This window comes from Acipenser ruthenus, chromosome 8, assembly GCF_902713425.1.
Source record: "Acipenser ruthenus chromosome 8, fAciRut3.2 maternal haplotype, whole genome shotgun sequence".
Lineage (NCBI taxonomy): Eukaryota > Metazoa > Chordata > Actinopteri > Acipenseriformes > Acipenseridae > Acipenser > Acipenser ruthenus.
This window is the reverse complement of record NC_081196.1, coordinates 56,359,610-56,381,896: the sequence shown is the minus strand read 5'-3', so window position 1 is coordinate 56,381,896 and position 22,287 is coordinate 56,359,610. Positions and strand designations below refer to the sequence as shown.

At 37.9% G+C, this 22,287-nt stretch overlaps 1 protein-coding gene across 5 annotated transcripts in view; it reads right to left on the bottom strand.

The window, feature by feature from the left end:
* The window catches only part of LOC117406465 (RNA-binding protein 26-like), a 28,486-nt gene extending 8,462 nt beyond the window's left edge, over positions 1 to 20,024 (bottom strand). For 4 of the 5 annotated variants that reach the window (XR_009329423.1, XR_009329424.1, XR_009329425.1 and 1 more), the window contains exons 1-18: positions 19,581 to 20,023; positions 18,071 to 18,189; positions 17,698 to 17,837; positions 16,858 to 16,952; positions 16,460 to 16,662; positions 15,938 to 16,198; positions 9,543 to 9,782; positions 8,975 to 9,124; positions 7,257 to 7,397; positions 6,560 to 6,668; positions 6,061 to 6,220; positions 3,533 to 3,697; positions 3,041 to 3,172; positions 2,526 to 2,597; positions 1,257 to 1,385; positions 1,042 to 1,116; positions 221 to 385; positions 32 to 136 (exon numbers count right to left, since the gene is read on the bottom strand). Coding sequence is in view for 1 of the 5 variants with exons in the window: in XM_034010519.3 (XP_033866410.1) it covers positions 32 to 136; positions 221 to 385; positions 1,042 to 1,116; positions 1,257 to 1,385; positions 2,526 to 2,597; positions 3,041 to 3,172; positions 3,533 to 3,697; positions 6,061 to 6,220; positions 6,560 to 6,668; positions 7,257 to 7,397; positions 8,975 to 9,124; positions 9,543 to 9,782; positions 15,938 to 16,198; positions 16,460 to 16,662; positions 16,858 to 16,952; positions 17,698 to 17,837; positions 18,071 to 18,189; positions 19,581 to 19,639 (2,520 nt within the window). In the remaining 4 variants the exon portion in view is untranslated. Of the gene's footprint in view, positions 1 to 31; positions 137 to 220; positions 386 to 1,041; positions 1,117 to 1,256; positions 1,386 to 2,525; positions 2,598 to 3,040; positions 3,173 to 3,532; positions 3,698 to 6,060; positions 6,221 to 6,559; positions 6,669 to 7,256; positions 7,398 to 8,974; positions 9,125 to 9,542; positions 9,783 to 15,937; positions 16,199 to 16,459; positions 16,663 to 16,857; positions 16,953 to 17,697; positions 17,838 to 18,070; positions 18,190 to 19,580 lie in introns of all 5 variants that reach the window. The other variant, XR_009329426.1, reaches the window with a different exon arrangement.
* Positions 20,025 to 22,287: the final 2,263 nt, after the last annotated feature.

Below are 22,287 nucleotides of genomic sequence, written 5' to 3'. Positions count from 1 at the left end.
ATCCTCTTTCCCAACCCCCAGTCTCACACACCTCTAGCTGAAGTTCTGTGTACTTTTTCCTCAGTTGTGCAACATCTTCCCCAGCTTGCATCTTCTTATACAAATCTAACTCTGAATCCAGCAGCTCTTTTTGCATCTGAGGGGGATAAAGTTATTAAAAGATTTGATTTGATTTCATTTCATTTAGAACAAAACAGTAACAGTGATTCCAATTATTTACCTGAGCCTTGGTTTTCATTGTTTTGTGAGGAATGCCACTTGAGATTGCTTTCAGTTCATCTTTCAGTTTGGTTATGCTGTTTGTCAGAGTTTTCAGGGTTTTCATGATTTCAGCCTTGTCCTCTGGTTTCATGGTTTTGTTTTTCTCCAGTTTTGAGATTAATATCTATACACAAAGCAAACACATTGCTGTTAAGATTCCTTCTATATGAACAGACCACAAAACACACTAGTAATGCTTTAAAAAAATAAATTATTTCCAAGCAGTGAATAAAGATGGTTTGTAAAAAAAAAAAAAAAAAAAAACGGACACAAATAAGTAAAGGTTTTCTGACGGTTCAAACAAATATGGCCATAAAATGTATTCAGTACTGTACTGAATAGTATCTAGAGGATTTTTTGTATTTTTTTTTTTTTTATAAAATCAAGTGTTTTTGAAATATCCAAATATTTATTTGCTATTACTAGATTGCATTTTGCAGTCTAACCAGCACACTGGTGATGCCAGATTAAGTTGTACTGTACAAAACTAGAAGGGTGTTTGACCAAGACAGCAAATCACACCAATGTGAGCTTGAAAATGACTACACATATTGATTTCCTGACAGCTAGTGGAAGCTAGGTGTATGTTTTTGGGTGAACCCTTTGCTACAACAATCAGGTCATTGAAACATCCATAAATCCACACAAGAAAACACATTAAAACAGTACGCGTGTGTGTGTGCTAAAAGCACATTTTAAAGCTTGATATTAAGGAAACTATTTTATTGCTGACAACGTATACAAATAAACTATTTTCAATGCACACAAATAAATAATTACCTTTTGGGTTTCAATGTGTTTTCCCACTATTTCCTGCTTCTTTTTTCTTACGTCATGTTGAAGCCTTAATGCTTCCTGCAAGAGTAAATTGCGTTAGTATCCTTCCCTCTCGTTTAACAATCAACAATTCAAACACAAGTCTCAACCCTTTGGAGATCACATATGTAGTTAAGGAAAATGAAAATACACACAGAGTCACTTAAAATCTCACCCACCTGTTTCTTTTTCAGGGCTTCACTGTGGTCTGCAACACCAGTGTTCACAAAAGGCATTGTTTTCTGTATTGCCTTCAGGGCAGCAGGGTTGTAAACAGTTTTTGTAAGGCCCATAGAAGTAGACAGCACCTGCAGAAGAGCAAAGTTCTTTACAGATATCGTTTCACTATTGCTACTTCATACATTGCAAATTCTCACAAACCACACAGTCTAAAAAGAAAGTCACTACAAATAATCTAATCTATTCAGCTTAACAACTATACACTCCCATTTTTTTTTACTTCAGCCACTAGGGTATCTTTTGTTGGCAATGATATCTTGATGGTTTTATTGCTGGAAAACACATTTTTGTCGAGCCAAGCAAGAATCAAATAGTGAAACTCCAGCCTCACAAGACATCTGAAATCAGGCCTGCGAGCCAGGCCGAGCCAGGGGCGGGGTTAAGGATTTTCGTTATTACGTGGCATCAGTCAGTACACTCCAGAAAGAAAAACAAACATGGCGGGCAGCGAGTGTGATGAGAGAAAAGTACAGCTTTGGGATGCTTAGGAAGTGCAGGCTCTAGTTTCTCTGTGGGCAGATAGAAGGAAGATCTGGAGTCGTGCATCAGAAATGAGAAAGTTTATGCTCAAATGTGACGATCTGAAGCAATTGGACATAAACTGTGGGTATGGTACACTTAACACACTCAAAAACACAAAATTCTACCAAATTTCTCATCCTTGACCTAATATAAAAGATACAGCTGTACTGTTGGTGTATTTATTTTTAACACAATTTGTTTGCGCATCTTTTGGCAAACTGAGTTAATTATTAACAATAATTAATAACTGTCTTGTTATGTGTGACGCCAGTAGCACGGCTCGGCTCCGCAGTGGAAAAACAACACAGGCTCCCCTTAACTGCACCGTGAGGGCTCGGTACGGCCCTGGCGCGGCTCAGTTGTACAGTGGAAAAGAGGCATTAAATACATGTGGTTCTCAGCTCTACTGACATTTCTGGCTTATCGTTAACAGTCCGTTGTTTAACTTCTTACCAGTACACATTATACCAAATTAAACAGTTAAGGCATGTGATGCACTTGGATATCCCCCTGTGGTGGAATGAAAAATTGGCAGGATAAAAATACCTGATACTAAGGTAGAATTTGTTGCATATTTTTCTGAATGGAACCCCCCTCCACACACACACACAGCAATAAAATCAAATTAAGCAAACAGTTAGGAGCAATATAAATAGCTGAACCAGAACGGAAAAACCTTCTCTTACCGTTTGATTTGCGACTGCTGATGGTTTAGAACAAAAACCCAACCTTTCTTTCACAGAAAGTTTACTGGTATTCTACAAAAAAACAAAAATGATTTTTAAACGATATCTGTTTTGATACAAAAACTATTATACAGATGTATGGCAAGCAATAGACAAAATAAGCTGCTAGTTGCATTCAGCTTCCAACTACAAAATACATGTCTGGTGTGCAGAATTATACTGTTGTAATTTTCCATTTCCATTTTTGAACCACGAGTACAATTAAAGTAGATCATGACCTACATCTACCTCAGAACCTTCAACAGGACGAGCCACTGAGGTGTCAGTACCATGAGAAAGTAGGAAACCTTGACTTATCTACAGTATGTGGAATAACTTCACGCAATAAGCCATGTCAATTTTATCAAATATGTGCAAGAAATACTGATTTGAACCAAATCACAGTCATAAATACATACTCCCATAAGTTTGGCACTCCCTGCTTGTATTAAATATTTGTAAATGGTTGTAAATACCGGAGTGGAGACTGTGTTTGAAGGTTGTGGCTGAGTTGGCTCTGTAGTGGTTGTTGGTATAGGACCCAATCTATCTTTTACAGACTGTTTGAGTGCTGACACACTGGGTTGCTGTGCTGAAGTCTGATGCACCTTGAGAAACAAACACAAATAACATTAAAAAATACTAATTGTATCATACAGCTTCATAGTGTCACTTACTACACTGTGTAGGGCTACCTGCTGCTGTTTTAACACATGTACTTGCAAAGTTGAATCTATTTTGCCTTAAATTGCTCAGGTAATCAATTGTCAGTACCATGAAAAAGTAGACCACATTGATCTATATCTACAGTATACAGAATAACTTGTAACAAATGCTCATGAAAAGTTAACGAACAGTCAGCTTAAAATGTCGAATACAGGAGCACTTTAATATCATGAACTATAGTGTTTTTTATTAGCATTTTATATTTGACTATATACTGTTGAAGACGTATTAACTGAAATTACCTGTTGTGCCGTAGGCTGCAGTTGGGGTGCAAGGTCTTCTTGATGCCAAAATACCTTGATGAAGCGATTGTTAAGCACAGCTTCGGTGCTGGATATAGCTCTCTTAGCCTCTTCATGACTGGAAAACTGAATAAGGGCACCTTCAGGATTACTCTTATAAGCCACCTTGGGGGGGGGGGGGGGGGGGGATTAGAAAAAGGAACATTTTAGAAAGAACATGGCACAATCTTGGTACACTCACTAATTGTATTTTGTTAGGATTAAATCAGTGTAGCATGGTTCACATGCATCTAGACAGCAAATAATTCATGCGACAGCAAACTGGGTTCTATGCAAATTATTATAAGCTAACCTATGTAAAAGTATCTACAGCAGTGTTATTCAAATGCGGCCACCAGCGTGATTGTGTGACCACAGCTGCCCCCAGCAACTCCTCTCTTAATCAGCCTTTACCTTAAAACTGCGCTGCTATGCAGCTTTCAGAGCAGTCCATTGTTATTATTGTTTTACACTGCATTCCAATTCCTCATCCTGCTTCCATTAGCTGCTATCCCTCCCTGCATTAACCCTTTGCGGTCCATTGTCGGACTGGGTCCGACATTGCAATTATTCCTCACAGGTCCTTTGTCGGACTGGGTCCGACATCATTATAGCAACGCAATAAACGGGTGTTTAGTCGTTTTTTCTCCGGAAAAAGCCGAGAAAACCATTCAATTGCCGAGTGGTTGCGACAGGAGCCGAGACAAGTCGGGGGGAAAAAAAAAAAAAAAAAAAAAAAAGGCGTATTTCATGAATAGTCATACATGGTATCAGGTATCAGATAATGGGCGTCCATAATAAACAAGCTGGCTAAGTGCGTCAGCGCACTGAGACTATCATGGACATTTGCAGAGCTTTTTTCAGATGTTATAGTAATAAAATAATGACTTGGATCGCATTATTGAGGAGTTTGGTGATAAAACGAGTGATCTGGAGATGATCGATCGGTATGTACGACTATTATTATTATTATTATTTATTTCTTACACAGCTGAACGCTATAGCAAACAAAAGGCTGGGGAGGGGCTGGAGATGCCTAGTGTGTGCTTTGTTGATAGGCAGGGCCATTTAAACCCGTTTGACTGTGAAAAAAAATACTTTTAAACAGCGCGTATAAAATTAACTGCGCGTGTGAAAATTTATTAGACCTGGCGTGCCTGACGCGCGATTAATAAATGGACCGCAAAGGGTTAATGTCAATATAATCACTGATTGCTAATTGGTAGAGCTATCATTCTGATCAGACTTCATTTTGGCATGCGTCACAAATCTCTACCGGTTTCATTCTGTGTCAGTGCTCATTGGTTGATCAACTGTCAGAAGATTCCCCAATCGCAGTGCTTGTCTTTTTTGAGATTGTCATAGATAAGGTGGACAAGAAAAGGCTTCTGTAGTCCGACGTGGAATATTTTCTTTAGTGCAGGAACAAATATATATATATATGTATTCAAAAGGCAAAAATCCTTGTCCGTGTCTGCCATAAATAACTGTTGATATAGCAATAGGTATCATAACCTGTTTTGCATGAAAGTTTCTAAAATGGCAAGTGAACAAAACTGTTCTGTCTGCTATGTGGGATTAATATTTAGCTTCCAGGTACCTCCATATTCAATATCAAAATAATCTAAGGACCCCTGGTTCATCTGATGTGGAATGACCCATTCTATATAGTAGTCATATGGTAGTTTCAGTGTATGCATTGTAAGGGACACTGGCGCCACCAAAAGGTAGCAGTGGGTTATGTTAACACAAGGTAATGTCAGTGCTGTTCTGGCATGTTATTCACAAGGATGTAACAGAACCAGATCAGTCAATAGTGGTATCCGTTGATTAGGATTATGGAATTGGCTTATGTTAGCGCTAGCTTTTTGAACAACCGGCTATTGTAGGTGTATGGCGAATGTAATTTTCTATATTTTGTACATTAAACAAGATTTTACTACCACACACTTCTAAATCACTTTACATCAAGGAAACATCTGTTCAAAATATAAAATGTATAGTTTCAGTTTGACAAGGACCATCAATATGCAAAACATTGGGTTCACAATGCAGGCTGCTGACAGTTTGCATTCAGTGTATGTGTTTTCAGATTTCATACTATCCTTACTGCTGTTAATTAGACAATGTACATTTTGTGTAATTGGGATGCTGTGTTTTATTTAATAAATGTTTTACTTTATTGTATTTTCAAACAAAATATAACATGCAAGACATTTTCTAATAGGCTTCTTTTATTTTGCCGAACTGCTGATGTAGGCAGCTATATAAAAATAAGATTCTGAACGTAACTACGTACAGTAATAATAATCTTAGTTGAAAACAAAGTGCACTAGGACCTCGAGTAACACTTAAAGCACCAAGTTGCATATTTCAGTAATTTGCTCAACTTGTGCACACCCATGTATAAATTCTTACCTGGACAATGCCCCCTAGGCAACCCCACTATTTAAATACAGCGTAAGAGAAGGATCACATTTAATTCTTACCTGGAGATTAACAATAGTGCCAAATTTGCAGAAGTGTTCATTAAGCTTGCGGATGTTATTGAGCTCCAAAGGAATCTTCCTTACTTCTAGCTTTGTATTTTCAGCTCCAAACTGCATCTTCTTCTGGAATCCTAGGTTATTAGCGTTACTGAAATTTTGCCTGGTTAATTGATCAAAATAAAATAAATCAATTTTAGGGGGCAAAAAACTATAACTTTCTACATTGTTATATTTATTACCTTTAGTATTACCAAGGATCTTAATCACTTAGAAATTATGGATAATGTCAAAATGAGCAGCAAGATACGACTACTACATAATTATTCCTTTATAAAATAAATCACATCCAATAACCAGCAAAAGCAAAGTATTTCTCTTAAATTTGAGCAACAAACCAATTTTAAATAGTTTTTATCTAGAAATAACGTGAGAGAAATTGTCATAATGCTTTCCAGGATGCAGACGTTAAATCATATTTAAAATTATTTTTAGAGCTTACTTGTCAAACCAGGGTTTCTTAGTAAGCATCCCACTGTCTACCGCCCCTGTTGCTCTTTTTCTGGACTCTGATTCCACCATTATTCTCATGCTGTTGTTAGCAGGGTTTTCTGTGTATCAAGACAATGGTCAATATTGTAAAAACAACAGGTTAAAAAAAAAAAAAAAAAAAACAATTCATTGTATAAACCAGTGATGACATAGGATGAAGCAATTGTGTGAGGTTTAGATTGTTGATCCTGTAGATCAGGTGGCCAGGTAACCAATATTACAACATGGAGGAAAGAAAAATAATTCTGAAAATAAATAAGTACGAAAGTATTTCCAAATGGAAGAGCGTACAATTACTTTAGCAACAAGGATCTTCTTGCAGAGAGTCAAGGGAGAAAGTATGCATATCACGAATTTAACCGTTGGCCATTTGAGTATCATGACTTTAACCAGTATGTTTTTTTCATGTCCGATACCCACAATTAACAGCGAATCACAGATTACAGCTGTGTAATGTGAGTGCGAGTTTCCATAACTGAAAATATGAAGATGCCAGCTGCAATGGTTTATGAAATGTTAGCAGTTGCAGTTTCAATGGCAGACTTGCACATTCATACAAGCTACCCTTTCAGGGATACACAATTTTACTGTGGCACAGAGGATCAGGGCAAACAAATGCTGTGAAAAGGAATTATTCATGTTCATACCTCTTGGTGGAAGATCCACTTCCCCCAATGTCAGCCCTATTAGGTTTGGTCTTTGCGCATGTACTCTGTGTCTATACACAGGTCTTGAAGTGCTGGTTATGCTTGGTGCTTCAGGATTATATACATCAGGTTCATATGTTTCTAAAAGGAAAATAAAAAAGTGTTCATGGGAGTGGGATTGCAAATAATATTAATGGGTCATTCCACGCCAACTCAACCAGAAAAGGGACATTTCGTTGCTCATCCGTCTCAGATTTTACTAGAAAAATTCACCTGGGGGTTTTCTGACATGCTGAGTTAAGAAATGATAGCCATTATTACTTTTTTTAAATTTTTTTATTTTGTATTTATTTTATTTTTTTACATGTCCCCTTTGACCTCTGACCTTATAAAGGTCAACCTAAAGTGAGAAAGGGACCTTGACCAGAAAAATAACCCTGGGTGCAATTTTAAATACATCATGTATAGCACCTCGTTCTACTCGTATTGAACAGGGCTTTTCAGAAAAAAAATACTAGAAGCACCTTACTCACTTCTGGCAAATTGCCAGAAGAGGGGTAACTGACTAGTTTTATTCAAACTTCAGCCTAACCCTTTACCCTGTAGTGGATGTGGGTCCTAAAATGTAAGTACTGCTGCAAGACCCTTAGGTACCAGTCTTCCAAACTGTGTGAAAAACTTTTGGTTTCAAGTCCCACCACTGGTCATATAAACCCTCTTGAAATTTAAATTTTTGCCATTTGTACCAAGTTTAGGCCGTAATAACTTGTGTTGGGGGACTCCAAAAAAAATCACCCAAAGATATGTTTGGATAGATGTTGATGACATCAACAAGCATCCAGCAAAATATTATGGTATCCGGGGATTTTGACAATCCTCAAAAAATGCAAAGTTGAAGAAATAGCCAGTTTGGATAGATCTATGTGGCACTTTAGCCTCACCAAAGTGGCCGTAAGCAATGTTTGAATGCATGACAAATGCAACTTCAAAAATCTGCCAAAAAATTCAAAATTTCAAGGGGGTTTAATGACCAGTGGCGGGACTTGAAACCAAAAGTGTCACAGAATTTGGAAGACTGGTACCTAAGGTTCTTACAGCAATACTTACATTTTAGGGCCCACATCCCCTACAGGGTAGAGTTAGGCTGAAGTTCAAATAAAACTCATCAGTTAACCCTCGTCTGGTAATTTGCCAGAAGTGAGTAGGGTGCACTTAGTATTTTTTTTCTGAAAAGCCCTACTCAATACAAGTAGAACAAAGTGCTACACATGATGGTAGCATCTAAATTGCACCCAGGGTGATTTTTCTGGTCAAGGTCCCTTTCTCACTTTAGGTTGACCTTTGCAAGGTCACAGGATGAAAGGAATTTTTTCTTTTTTTAAAATAATGGCTATCATTTCTGAACTCAGCATGTCTGAAAACCCCAGGTGAATCTTTCTAAGAAAATCCGAGATGGACGGGCAACGGCACTGGTTATATATATTTTTTTAAAGACATTACAAGAATATGTACAGTTCAGCAGTAAATGTTTTTTAAATGCATATATCCTGTGTGTCTTAAAACCATAAACCTCTTAACTGCAATATTAGTGATTAAAAACCTGATAAAAGGCAAAAGGAGAAAAATAATAAATACAAGATGAGTTGACACTGCGTGTACCATGCTTGTGAAAGTTTGGAGAACAGTTATCAAATAACCTGCATCTCAACAAGTTATACCTGAAGTGAAGAGAGCGGGCTGAGCTTGAGGTGGTGGATGACGAATCACAGAGGTCACAATTGGAGGTACAGAACCTGTAATGGAGTTTGGGGGTGCATCCATGCCAGAGGGCTGGAGAGGTTGGAGAGGAGGAAGAGGTGGTGGAGGCCCTGTCAACAGTTAGAAAACTGATGAACACTTATATATATATATATATATAAAAAAACACACACTACTCGGTGATTGCATTGAAAAAGAACCTATAACTAATAAAACAAAAGAATTATAGGACACCATTTGTCACTATTACTTGGGGGTGGATATCATCAATAGAAAAAATGCCTTTATTATATCAGTTCATAAAAGCGTGCCGTAATTCCGGTTCAGATGGGTAAACTACAAGATACACATTTTTGTGAATAATAAAATATTGTTTTCCAAGACAGCCTTCATTACTGAAAGTACAAGTATCACAGACAATGTCTTTATCAATGTCTTTGATTTCAGCCAGACACCAGTTGTACGTGGCTACCAGGTCTAGCAATATTAAATTGCTTCCATAAACTCTAGAACTAAACCCCCATTTACCTGTTACCAGTGGAAGGCTTGGAGGTAAAGGACTGGGAGGGGGACCTGGCGGTCTTAAATTTATAGGAGGTGGCGTCATCATGGGGGGAGGTGGTGGAAGGCCAGGAGGGGGAGGTCCTTCAACAGGAGGGGGCTGTGCTGGAAAAGGTAGCATGCCTGGGAGATTGACATCTTCCACAACCACTGGGTCACTTCCATGGTCAAACAGACACATATCTCCTCTCATGCAGAATCCCTTTTCTAAAAAGAAACAAAAGAAAGGTTATTACATTATACATGAGTGTTTAGCGGTTTATTAGATACCCACAGTACGGTATTAACATCCAATTATATCTGGTATCGTGGGATAAGTTTTTAAACATGAATTCAGAGCTCTGAATAATTGTAACGCAGGAAAATTAAGATGTGCTTGCAATTGTGTTAAGCCAAACTGGCTTCATCAGTTTTGTCAAATTTCAGTTCATTTATATTGGATTGAGCCACTAATTTGGATCCTGTGGATCTACAGCCCCCAGTGGTCATAGGAGGTTGTTAACCCTTTGCGGTCCATTTATTAATCGCGCGTCAGGCACGCCAGGTCTAATTAATTTTCACACGCGCAGTTAATTTTATACGCGCTGTTTAAATGTATTTTTTTTCACAGTCAACGGGTTTAAATGGCCCTGCATATCAACAAAGCACACACTAGGCATCTCCAGCCCCACCCCAGCCTTTTGTTTGCTATAGCGTTCAGCTATGTAAGAAATAAATAATAATAATAATAGTATATATAATATCGATCATCTCCAGATCACTCGTTTTATCACCAAACTCCTCAATAATGCGATCCAAGTCATTATTTTATTACTATAACATCTGAAAAAAGCTCTGCAAATGTCCATGATAGTCTCAGTGCGCTGACGCACTTAGCCAGCTTGTTTACTATGAACGCCCATTATCTAATACCTGATACCATGTATGACTATTCATGAAATACGCCTTTTTTTTTTTTTTTTTTTCCGACTTGTCTCGGGTCCTGTCGCTACCACTCGGCAATTGAATGGTTTTCTCGGCTTTTTCCGGAGAAAAAACGACTAAACACACGTTTATTGCGTTGCTATAATGATGTCGGACCCAGTCCGACAAAGGACCTGCGAGGAATAATTGCAATGTCGGACCCAGTCCGACAATGGACCGCAAAGGGTTAAACATGTCAAAACAAGTGCAACAGAGGTCACCTTAATCCCTACAAGTACACAGAGTGTCTTGAAGATCTGTCTTCATTTACTATTTTTGCCTCAACAGATGATCTTGTTCCACTTTTTGACTGCCTATTCCATAATTTGAATGGCTCAAACAATTGGGATAGCTTTGTCAATACTAGGGATGCAAGTCGTGTTGTTTTATTTTATTATTTTTTTTTAAATCAACTTTCAGCTGTTTTTGACATCTTGCATTGTACAGTCGAGAATGGGACATGCCAATATACGCACATCTTTTTTTTTGTGGTTGTTATTGCGTTACTCATACTAATGTGTTGTACAATTAACCAATGTAGAAAGAATAAAACATTCATAGACATACATTTCTTTTATTGATTATTTTCCTGGTACCCCCCATTGTCACCTCGATCAGTTGTAAGCAGCAAATCACGTCCGAGTACAACTGCAGCTCATGTGATAGACAGAGATATAGAGAGACAGATCTATCTATATATATACAGTGCTCTCTCGCTATAACACGGGTTTCGGGGGGGACACAATATGAGCATTATAAACAGAGGAGGAGATGGGGGGTGCCGCGGAACACAACACACAAATACAAAATAAAATAACTCCCTCTCTAATGTATATATAGTACATCATTAGCAGTTGGATTAATTAGCAGTTTTTAAACTATAAATAACCTGGCTAAACGGCGGTCGGGAGTTCAGTTCGAAGCGACAGAAAAGCAAACCAAGTGCGAGAAGGAGAGCGGGTTGGGAGAGGGGAAGAGCGAATGGGCTCGCCCCAGGTTCGGCTGCCGGAGGGGAGCTGAAGAGTCTCGTCTCCTAGAGAAAGCCGCAGCTCTTCTCGTAGCAAAAAAGTAAATACATTAGGAATGATAATGTAATAGGCCTAATATTTATTTAGTTATAAAACAAATGCTGAATAAGATGTCTGTTATAAAGTGCCAGTGGAGCTTTCCTTCAGTTCAGATACTGTATTAAAAGGGAGAGACAGAAACTTAAGTTAGACTGAGAAGTTGTTTACAGTTTGAACACCAGTACTGTATTAACTGTAAAAATATTGCATGAATCACTAGTATAGGGAATTGGGGGACCTGCTGTAGGAGCGTTATATCCGAGGTGCGTTATAACCGAGAGCCATATAGCGAGGAAGCACTGTGTGTGTGTGTGAGAGTGTATAATTTATATATATATATATATATATATATATATATATATATATATATATACACACATACACACACACAGTACTGTGCAAAAGTTTTAGGTTGTGAAAAAATGCTGTAAAGTAAGAATGCTTTCAAAAATAGACATGTTAATAGTTTATATTTATCAATTAACAAAATGCAAAGTGAGTGAACAGAAGAGAAATCTACATCAAATCAATATTTGGTGTGACCACCCTTTAACTTCAAAACAGTATCAATTCTTCTAGGTAGACTTGCACATAGTTTTTGAAGGAACTCGGCAGGTAGGTAGACCCAAACATCTTGGAGAACTAACCACAGTTCTTCTGTGGATTTAGGCAGCCTCAGTTGCTTCTCTCTCTTCATGTAATCCCAGACAGACTCGATGATGTTGAGATCAGGGCTCTGTGGGGGCCATACCATCACTTCCAGGACTCCTTGTTCTTCTTTACGCTGAAGATAGTTCTTAATGACTTTCGCTGTATGTTTGGGGTCGTTGTCATGCTGCAGAATAAATTTGGGGCCAATCAGATGCCTCCCTGATGGTATTGCATGATGGATAAGTATCTGCCTGTACTTCTCAGCATTGAGGAGACCATTAATTCTGACCAAATCCCCAACTCCATTTGCAGAAATGCAGCCCCAATCTTGCAAGGAACCTCCACCATGCTTCACTGTTGCCTGCAGACACTCATTCGTGTAACGCTCTCCAGCCCTTCGGCGAACAAACTGCCTTCTGCTACAGTCAAATATTTCAAATTTTGACTCATCAGTCCAGAGCACATGCTGCCATTTTTCTGCACCCCAGTTCCTGTGTTTTCGTGCATAGTTGAGTCGCTTGGCCTTGTTTCCACGTCGGAGGTATGGCTTTTTGGCCGCAAGTCTTCCATGAAGGCCACTTCTGACCAGACTTCTCCGGACAGTAGATGGGTGTACCAGGGTCCCACTGTTTTCTGCCAATTCTGAGCTGATGGCACTGCTGGACATCTTCCGATTGCAAAGGGAACTAAGCATGATGCGTCTTTCATCTGCTGCAGTAAGTTTCCTTGGCCGACCACTGCGTCTACGGTCCTCAACGTTGCCCGTTTCTTTGTGCTTCTTCAAAAGAGCTTGGACAGCACATCTGGAAACCCCTGTCTGCCTTGAAATTTCTGCCTGGGAGAGACCTTGCTGATGCAGTATAACTACCTTGTGTCTTGTTGCTGTGCTCAGTCTTGCCATGGTGTATGACTTTTGACAGTAAACTGTCTTCAGCAACCTCATCTTGTTAGCTGAGTTTGGCTGTTCCTCACCCAGTTTTATTCCTCCTACACAGCTGTTTCTGTTTCAGTTAATGATTGTGTTTCAACCAACATATTGAATTGATGATCATTAGCACCTGTTTGGCATAATTGTTTAATCATACACCTGACTATATGCCTACAAAATCCCTGACTTTGTGCAAGTGTACCTAGAAGAATTGATGCTGTTTTGAAGGCAAAGGGTGTTCACACCAAATATAGATTTGATTTAATTTTTCTTCTGTTAACTCACTTTGCATTTAGTTAATTGATAAATATAATCTATTAACATGTCTATTTTTGAAAGCATTCTTACTTTACAGCATGTTTTCACACCTGCCTAAAACTTTTGCACAGTACTGTATATATATATATATACAAACGTGCTCAAATTTGTTGGTACCTTTACAGCTCATTGAAATAATGCTTCATTCCTCCTGAAAAGTGATGAAATTAAAAGCTATTTTATCATGTATACTTGCATGCCTTTGGTATGTCATAGAATAAAGCAAAGAAGCTGTGAAAAGAGATTAATTATTGCTTATTCTACAAAGATATTCTAAAATGGCCTGGACACATTTGTTGGTACCCCATAGAAAAGATAAAAAATAATTGGATTATAGTGATATTTCAAACTAATTCGTTTCTTTAATTAGTATCACACATGTCTCCAATCTTGTAATCAGTCATTCAGCCTATTTAAATGGAGAAAAGTAGTCACTGTGCTGTTTGGTATCATTGTGTGCACCACACTGAACATGGACCAGAGAAAGCAAAGGAGAGAGTTGTCTGAGGAGATCAGAAAGAAAATAATAGACAAGCATGGTAATGGTAAACGCTACAAGACCATCTCCAAGCAGCTTGATGTTCCTGTGACAACAGTTGCAAATATTATTAAGAAGTTTAAGGTCCATGGAACTGTAGCCAACCTCCCTGGGAGCGGCCGCAAGAGGAAAATCCACCCCAGATTGAACAGAAGGATAGTGCGAATGGTAGAAAAAGAACCAAGGATAACTGCCAAAGAGATACAAGCTGAACTCCAAGGTGAAGGTACGTCAGTTTCTGATCGCACCATCCGTCGCTTTTTGAGCGAAAGTGGGCTCCATGGAAGAAGACCCAGGAGGACTCCACTTTTGAAAGGAAAACATAAAAAAGCCAGACTGGAATTTGCTAAAATGCATATTGACAAGCCACAATCCTTCTGGGAGAATGTCCTTTGGACAGATGAGTCAAAACTGGAGCTTTTTGGCAAGTCACATCAGCTCTATGTTCACAGACGAAAAAATGAAGCTTTCAAAGAAAAGAACACCATACCTACAGTGAAACATGGAGGAGGCTGGGTTATGTTTTGGGGCTGCTTTGCTGCGCCTGGCACAGGGTGCCTTGAATCTGTGCAGGGCACAATGAAATCTCAAGACTATCAAGGCATTCTGGAGCGAAACGTACTGCCCAGTGTCAGAAAGCTCTGTCTCAGTCGCAGGTCATGGGTCCTCCAACAGGATAATGACCCAAAACACACAGCTAAAAGCACCCAAGAATGGATAAGAACAAAACATTGGACTATTCTGAAGTGGCCTTCTATGAGTCCTGATCTGAATCCTATCGAACATCTATGGAAAGAGCTGAAACTTGCAGTCTGGAGAAGGCACCCATCAAACCTGAGACAGCTGGAGCAGTTTGCTCAGGAAGAGTGGGCCAAACTACCTGTTAACAGGTGCAGAAGTCTCATTGAGAGCTACAGAAAATGTTTGATTGCAGTGATTGCCTCTAAAGGTTGTGCAACAAAATATTAGGTTAGCGGTCCCATCATTTTTGTCCATGCCATTTTAATTTGTTTTATTATTTACAATATTATGTTACATTTCATGTTTAGTATTTGCTTTACCTACGACTATGGGTAAGGTCCTTACTCTTAAATTCAACCAATATGCCAATAAAATGCAGTAACAAAGTATATCAGACAAACCAAACTAATTTCAATAAATGCATTTTATTTCAATACTTTTGCATTTGGCTTATTTAATTTATTATGTCTACACAGAGTAATTTAACAAATGTGACATGCTCAATTGCATTTCTTTTTTTTTTTTTTTTTTTTTTTAAACTCTAACCTCCCGCTTCTTGGGTTGCATTTTGTAATAAAAGGTTTCCGTTTGGGTTCACACGCTGAGTTTTTCTGTAGGCCTGCAGCACTAGTAGCACCAGCACCTTTCTTGTTACTATATTAAAGTATTAAGGGATATTAATATGAACCGTCTACATACAGAAAAGTGATGAGCTCTTGAAAATTCTGCGAGCTTGCTGGGAAAATTCCTAAACACTGTTTCCCCAGGCAATAGCCTATTTTTCTGTCTTGTTCAGTCCTGTATAGGTCTTTCTACATCCTTTATTCTAACCAAGCTGTAGTAAATACTGTGACTTTCAATTAGGAAATGCAGCGGTTGGAAGATTAAAGGTAAGGTCAGAAAACCTATTCAGTCTCCATCTGCATACGAATATGGCAGAGGCTGAAACAATAAGCTTATCCAACTGTTTCTTTTACTAAAACAGTTTTTTTTCTTCTGTTTATCAATTACTTCTTATCGAAAAAAACAGTTCTCTGTGCTACACTATGTCACATGTTAGCTGATGGACTTTCAATTCCAAAACGTCCTGCAGTCAGTCAATAATTAGTCAATTGGTTCATCATCTGACACTTAATAAAAAGGTTAAGATATTTACCGTCATAATCCCTGCAGCGTTTCTTTGGTGGTGGCCCTCTCCCATATGAGCCATGATCTATTTGATCTTCATGGAATTCTGACCAGCTTTCGCTAGTGTTGTTGCCATGGTGAGTTGGTGCTATAACAGTGATAGTACTGCTGAGTGCTGGGACAGGATAGTGATCAGATGAAACCAATGATGCTGACGTATAATTGTTCTCTGAAGGCTCGGTTCTTTCTGTTCTGTCTAGGTCATACTTGGATTTACCAGTGTCCCTTTCTAAAAAAAAAATAAATAAGACATTACATCCAGAACGTAAGAGGGTTATATAAAAACATAACTTTTTTTTTTTTTTTTCAAACTCAGATGTTTAGTTTTTACAAGAAGAAAGCTGATGCCTAATAAATCCATGAAAATATCTACTCTCAATATAACAATTTAACAAATACAATTTTGAAAGAGTCTGCTTTGTGACAAACAGAATGCTAATCTACAAAAGAATGTCTAAAACATTCTTTATAAAAGCAGCCAGGAAGGTACCTCTGCTTGTTCTGCTTCGGCTTCTTGTTCTGCTTCTGTCCCGGTCACGAGGCCTGTCTTTGCTGCGGCTGCGACTCCTGCTGTAACTGCGGCTGCGACCCCTCCTCCTGTTGTACCTATCCCTGTAGGAGTCTCTCCTTGGAGGATTTCGCTCGTAATCCCTTTTTCGAGAGCGGTCGTCCTTTTTTCGGTCATCCCGAATTCTATAGGGGAGGGGAAAAGAAAACGCAAAACTGTAGTGTGGATAAAAAAAGGAGAACACATGCCTCTTTGCATACATACAAGAACAAAAATCTCAACTGACAGTACAGCAATATCGATATTCTGCTTGTCACTCACACAGGACAGAATTTCCCTCGCAGTTGCTCAGTGAAGTGTCGCCTTTGGTATGGTCTTACCTGCTGTCTCTGTACCGTGAGCTGGACTGCTGGGGGCTGTGATTTATTCTTCTGGGGAATTTTTTTGTGTCCCTCTCTTCTTCCTTATTTACCTGCTATTCAAAAGAAAGATACAACTTTAAAATTAGTGTTGTGGAACATAGTCCAAAGGAGGCAGAATATTACGACAAAGTGTTGCGAACGGTCTTGTCATTAGGTTCCACATTTCCCACAGTACCTTATTCTTTAAAGAGAACTGTAAACTAACAATGTCTTAACCACAACTGGATGAGAGGTTCTCTAGATAACTGCAAACATGTTTAATTGTGACAAGCATACATATAGTACAGATTAACTGGCGTCTTCACTGTATCTCAGTCGCAGAAATATGAATTTACAGTGGTGGATAATAAATACACAGCTATGAACATAAACACACAGCACTGCCACAAAAAACCCTGTGCCCAGGTGATGTCTGAACTGTTGTCAGGCACATGAGTTTTGCCTGACTCGCCACTTGCCTTGCACGCACGGTTTGCTTACCTCACAAAGACCAGTGCGCAGCACCGGTTAAATTAAATAGAGGATACTGATTGAAAATGAGATGAATCCGCAGAATATACTTGAGATGGCAGAATAATCTACCTACAATGATATTCTATGGGGGATATACTGCCATGTTCTGCAGCATTTAAAAAAAATTGCTATCAGTCTGTACTGAAGACACCGGCTGTTCAATTTCTATATGGTCTATAATGTATACACTATTTAAATAACTGCTTTCTATATGTGTTTTGAGCTGTCTCTTGCTGGGCTTACAGTAAACATTAATTTATACTACAGACAAACAAGCATAGTTACCTCATCTTTTTTTACATCATCTTTCTCTGGGTGTTGAAAAGGTTCTGTTCTTACAGTCGTCGATGAAGGCTGCTCAAACTGAGGTAGATAACTCTTTGAATTCACAGCATTGAAAAGTTTGTCGACAAAAATCTGGGTATCTAGAAACATAAATCCACAACACTAATTTATAATCTTCCACAAGAGGGTTTATTATCATTGATCAACACATGATACTTAGAAATTAATTAAATATATAAGAATTATATGGGGGGGGGAGTTCAATACGATTCAACAAAACAACATCCTATACTCTGCATAGTACGGTTGCTTTGAATTATAATCGTCTTAAAAGTCCTATTAAATGACTAAAAAGATTAAACAGTAACTTTACCTTTCTGAAGAAATACATCCAACTGGTCTAAGCATAATGCTTTAAGTTCTTTCTCGGTTTTATCCTTTTTAACTAAGGCAACAACATATTTAGCAAGAGCAGATGGATCAGCATCACATCTGGGAATACAAAGAATGAAATAGTGATTAGTTCTGGATGTGCATACTGTAGTGTAGTTAGAAAACATAAACACTGAGATTTAGACTATATGAGCAAATTAGTATAAACCTCTGCAGGTATTTCCACATTTAAAAAGTCTATCAATTATTTCTTGTTGCAATACAATGCATTAAGAACTAGTTTACAACATAAAAATGCAGAACATGTGTTATAAAATGAGTAATAAATGGAACATTAGTAGATATGAGAGTATCCCTTTAACCTGTATAGGGGGTGGACAACACTTTCTAGGCTTTACTGTGTGGTACTGGTGGCTTAAGTTTGTTGTTTTTACTACTGGGACCCTATTGAGTGAATCCAAGACTCAAACAAGGTATATATTCATGAAGGTGCCTAAATATCTGAAGGAATTACACCCTGGCATGTGACACCAGTAATGATGTCAAAGAAAACGGTCCAGCTCATCCTATGGGTGCTCAATAGGACAGATCCAGGAATTGTGCTAGCTATTGGATGTGTGAGTAGGCTGCATCATGTACCTCTCACTATGACTGCCTGCTACAATTCTCAGATATTCACAACATTTTTAAGGAAGTTTCTAGCAACCTTTAATTAACGCATTGCTGTGTCTCTTCTAGTTGACTTAACACATCCTCTGTTTTAAAGGCTGAGTTATTAATACAACAATCACTGCTTGTTCGTGAATAATACTGGGCAGCATTGCATTCACCAAAATGGATAAGCTTTTAGTACAAGTATGTCAGGCCATGACTAAAATAAAACCATAGGCTAAGTTCAAGAGTTAGCTTATTCCTGCTCCCCAAAATTTCAGAAACTGCCCAACTTAATCTTTGGGTTATCAAAAAATGTATGTGCCTCGAGTTAACATCTACAGGTTTGTACACCTACCTACACCTGCTAACAAACTCTGCATCATAATTGTGAACTTATAGTACAGTACATATAAAACAAATCTACAGTACACGTGAAGGCATTCAACTTGTGACGATAATAAACTGTGCAACTGACTTTTTTACCATCAGTGTTTGATCATATAGCTAGTATATATTTTTTTTATTTTTATGAGAATACATCATAATGCATTTCGTTTAATGTCGGTTTTAAGTAAATGTATCTGTTAATTCGCAAGCCACTCTTCTAATTTACAGACTTTTAAAAAAAAAAAAAAAAAACTCAAATCAATTTGCTTTTTTTTTTTTTTTTTTTAAAGGAAAAAAGAATTTCGACGACATGATGGTGGCAGAGCCATCTTTGGCTACTACGTCCCATGCCATGCTGAGCATAGCAAAACAGAACATCTAGTCTATATATTAATGCTTTCGTTGCGAGGACGATATCGTATTAAATTCAATATTTGTACAGTACTTACATGGGTTCAAGCGTCTTTGAGAGCCACGACTTTAGAGCCTCAAGGTTTTCTATTATCATTTTAGAAAGTGGTCAGCCCTCTACAATGTTTTCAGGGCTCAGCCCCAGCAACGTTGAATCAAATGAAACAGAATATAACTAATTTGTTTCCCAAAAGCAAGTTGCAATGAGGGTACCGAAAATGTGCAAAAAGGCCCGACAGCACCAGTGCAGGAGAGAAACGTGAGATCGTGTGACCTGTAACGATAAATATATATCTGTATTTTCCTAGAACCGCTGCTATCAACCAGTTAAATGTAGCTTTTGCCGTATGAGATAAACAAATCGACAAAAGCAGAAATTACTACGAAAAGACTTTTTTGCACTTTACTGACTGCTTACTCCACGAAAATGGCGGCTGTTAGTCTCGTTGGAAAATGAAAACTCGCGAGACGTTTTTTTTCTTTCTTCATGAAAACGTCAGTTTTGTAACAAGCCGATTTTGCAGCGTCAGCGACCGCTGGGAGGCCTCATGTGTATCTAGAGAGAGAGAGAGAAAACTTAGTATTAACATTTATCATACGTTACTGAAGTATCAGTTTCTGAAGATATGTTTGCATCTGGAGAATCGCTTATCAAATTGCGATTTAACATTTCATTGCTAATTTACTTAGTCATTAATATTCTGTACATACTGTTGACATGTGTCATGGTCATCAAGTTTTAATTAATACACTTATTATTTAAAATAACTAACATTACTGTCTAAAAGTACATGTTTATAATTCAAAGCTAGCCTTTTGTAAAATAAAAATAAAAAAAATAACACAAAATTACCCTGGCAACTCCAGGGGTATTCACCAGTGATGTAAGTGCTTTAAAAACTTCCAGCTGTGGTTTGATGGTGGGGTGAAGGTTAACCACTCAGCCACTAAGTGTCTATACAGAAAGACTGTATTATAATCAGAATGAAGGTAGTAGAGTATTCTCATTCCCTAGCAGAACAGCAAGGTCTTGTTTTGTAACAGTGGTGGTGGGTGAAATAATTTAACTTTTTTTAGTTTCACTCTATTAGTTAGTGTTTTTTCTCTAGGGGTGATTTATTGATCCATTTATTAACTTCATTAAATACAGTAATGATATACCTTGCTCAGGTCACAACCAAAGCATGCTTGAAAACGCACACCTGGTTTTTGTATTCATTTCTATAATTATCAATGCAGTAGGCATTTCACAATGCATTTCACAAATTCATTTCAATAAATGCATTTCACAAAAAATGCATTTTTGTTTTAATTGTATCGAAAAATACAACAATAAAACTAAAACCGATAGTCTACCGTGTTTCATCCTAGATGACACCTAATACCAGGAAGCACATTGTGAGCTGTAAAACACCCATACACTGTAAAGACATTCCTCTGTCTGTGATTTAGCTCAGGGGACCTCTCGGGTGAGAATAGATTCACCCATTGTCTTTATCGGGGTGCACCAAGCTGGAAACCATGAAGATGCTAATTCCAGGACAGGAGCAAGAAGTGATACTGGTGTGGTCGGATGCCTCTCCCAAATGAATCAGTGAAACTGAAGACTGCTCATAAGCAAATACACATGCCTTTTCAAACTTAATTACTTGCATTATACAACAGATAGTGGCAGCGGCTGAAATCTTTTTTTTTTTTTTTTTTTTTTTTTAATGTAACTGCATTGTTGCCAATGCTTTTTGGCAAACTGACTTTATCAGTACGCACACAGGAAGGAATAAAAATTTGCAATTAAAGATAACTTGCCAACATTTAAAAACAAAACAAACCAAAAAAAAACTAATCAAAGTAGACTTTAATGCATAATTGTGTACTTTTCATCAATATTTATTTTGCAAAACCCAGGCCTTATTGACACCCCTCATTTATCTGCCGATTTTTGGCTATTTTTTTCATTGCCTAGTATTACACAGGTCCTGTAGCAATTAATAGAAAATAGTAATTTGTGACTATAGGGCTGATTTGATCAGCCTGTAACCTGCAGGGATAAGCCAAAGGTGTATTTTTTTTTAGAGTACTACAGAGAATAACCACCTGGATTCCACCAAGCACTTTATTCTATGGTAAACTCTGGATAATTAAGGATATGTGGTTGATACAAACTGGGACGATTCCCAGTCGCTGTAAAATGCGCTGTGGCATGTGAAATGTATTCTTGTAATGGTAATGCAGAACAAATAGGAAACTATGTTACTGTCTGCACTGTAGGTACATATATATTTAGTTAAACCATTTTGGTTTGCATTTTCAAATTTCTTTATGAAACACTGAAAATGCTTATCAACTGTTAAATTGTTACTCACCCCTGTAATTATGCAAAATATGTTAAATGAATGCATTCCTTCAGGCAGTAGACTCGAGACCTGCGTCCCACTTCTGTCAAACTTAAATATTATACTTAATAGTTATTTCTCTATTTTGTTATATTTAAATTAGTAGTAATAACTAGGATATGTCTCTGTGGTTTGAAAAGATTATTCATTCTTAATACAGTTATTTGGTGTTTATACATATTTTCACAAATAAACTGTTACGTCCTCTGTCATTGGCGGTGTGCACACCATAGACTCCAGTAGTAATTTGTAACTCCTGCATCACCTTTAAGTACTGTATCATTTTATAAGGAAAATTCTATAGCCAATGAACCAACCTATACCTATTTAACAAAGTTTTTGCCATTGAATA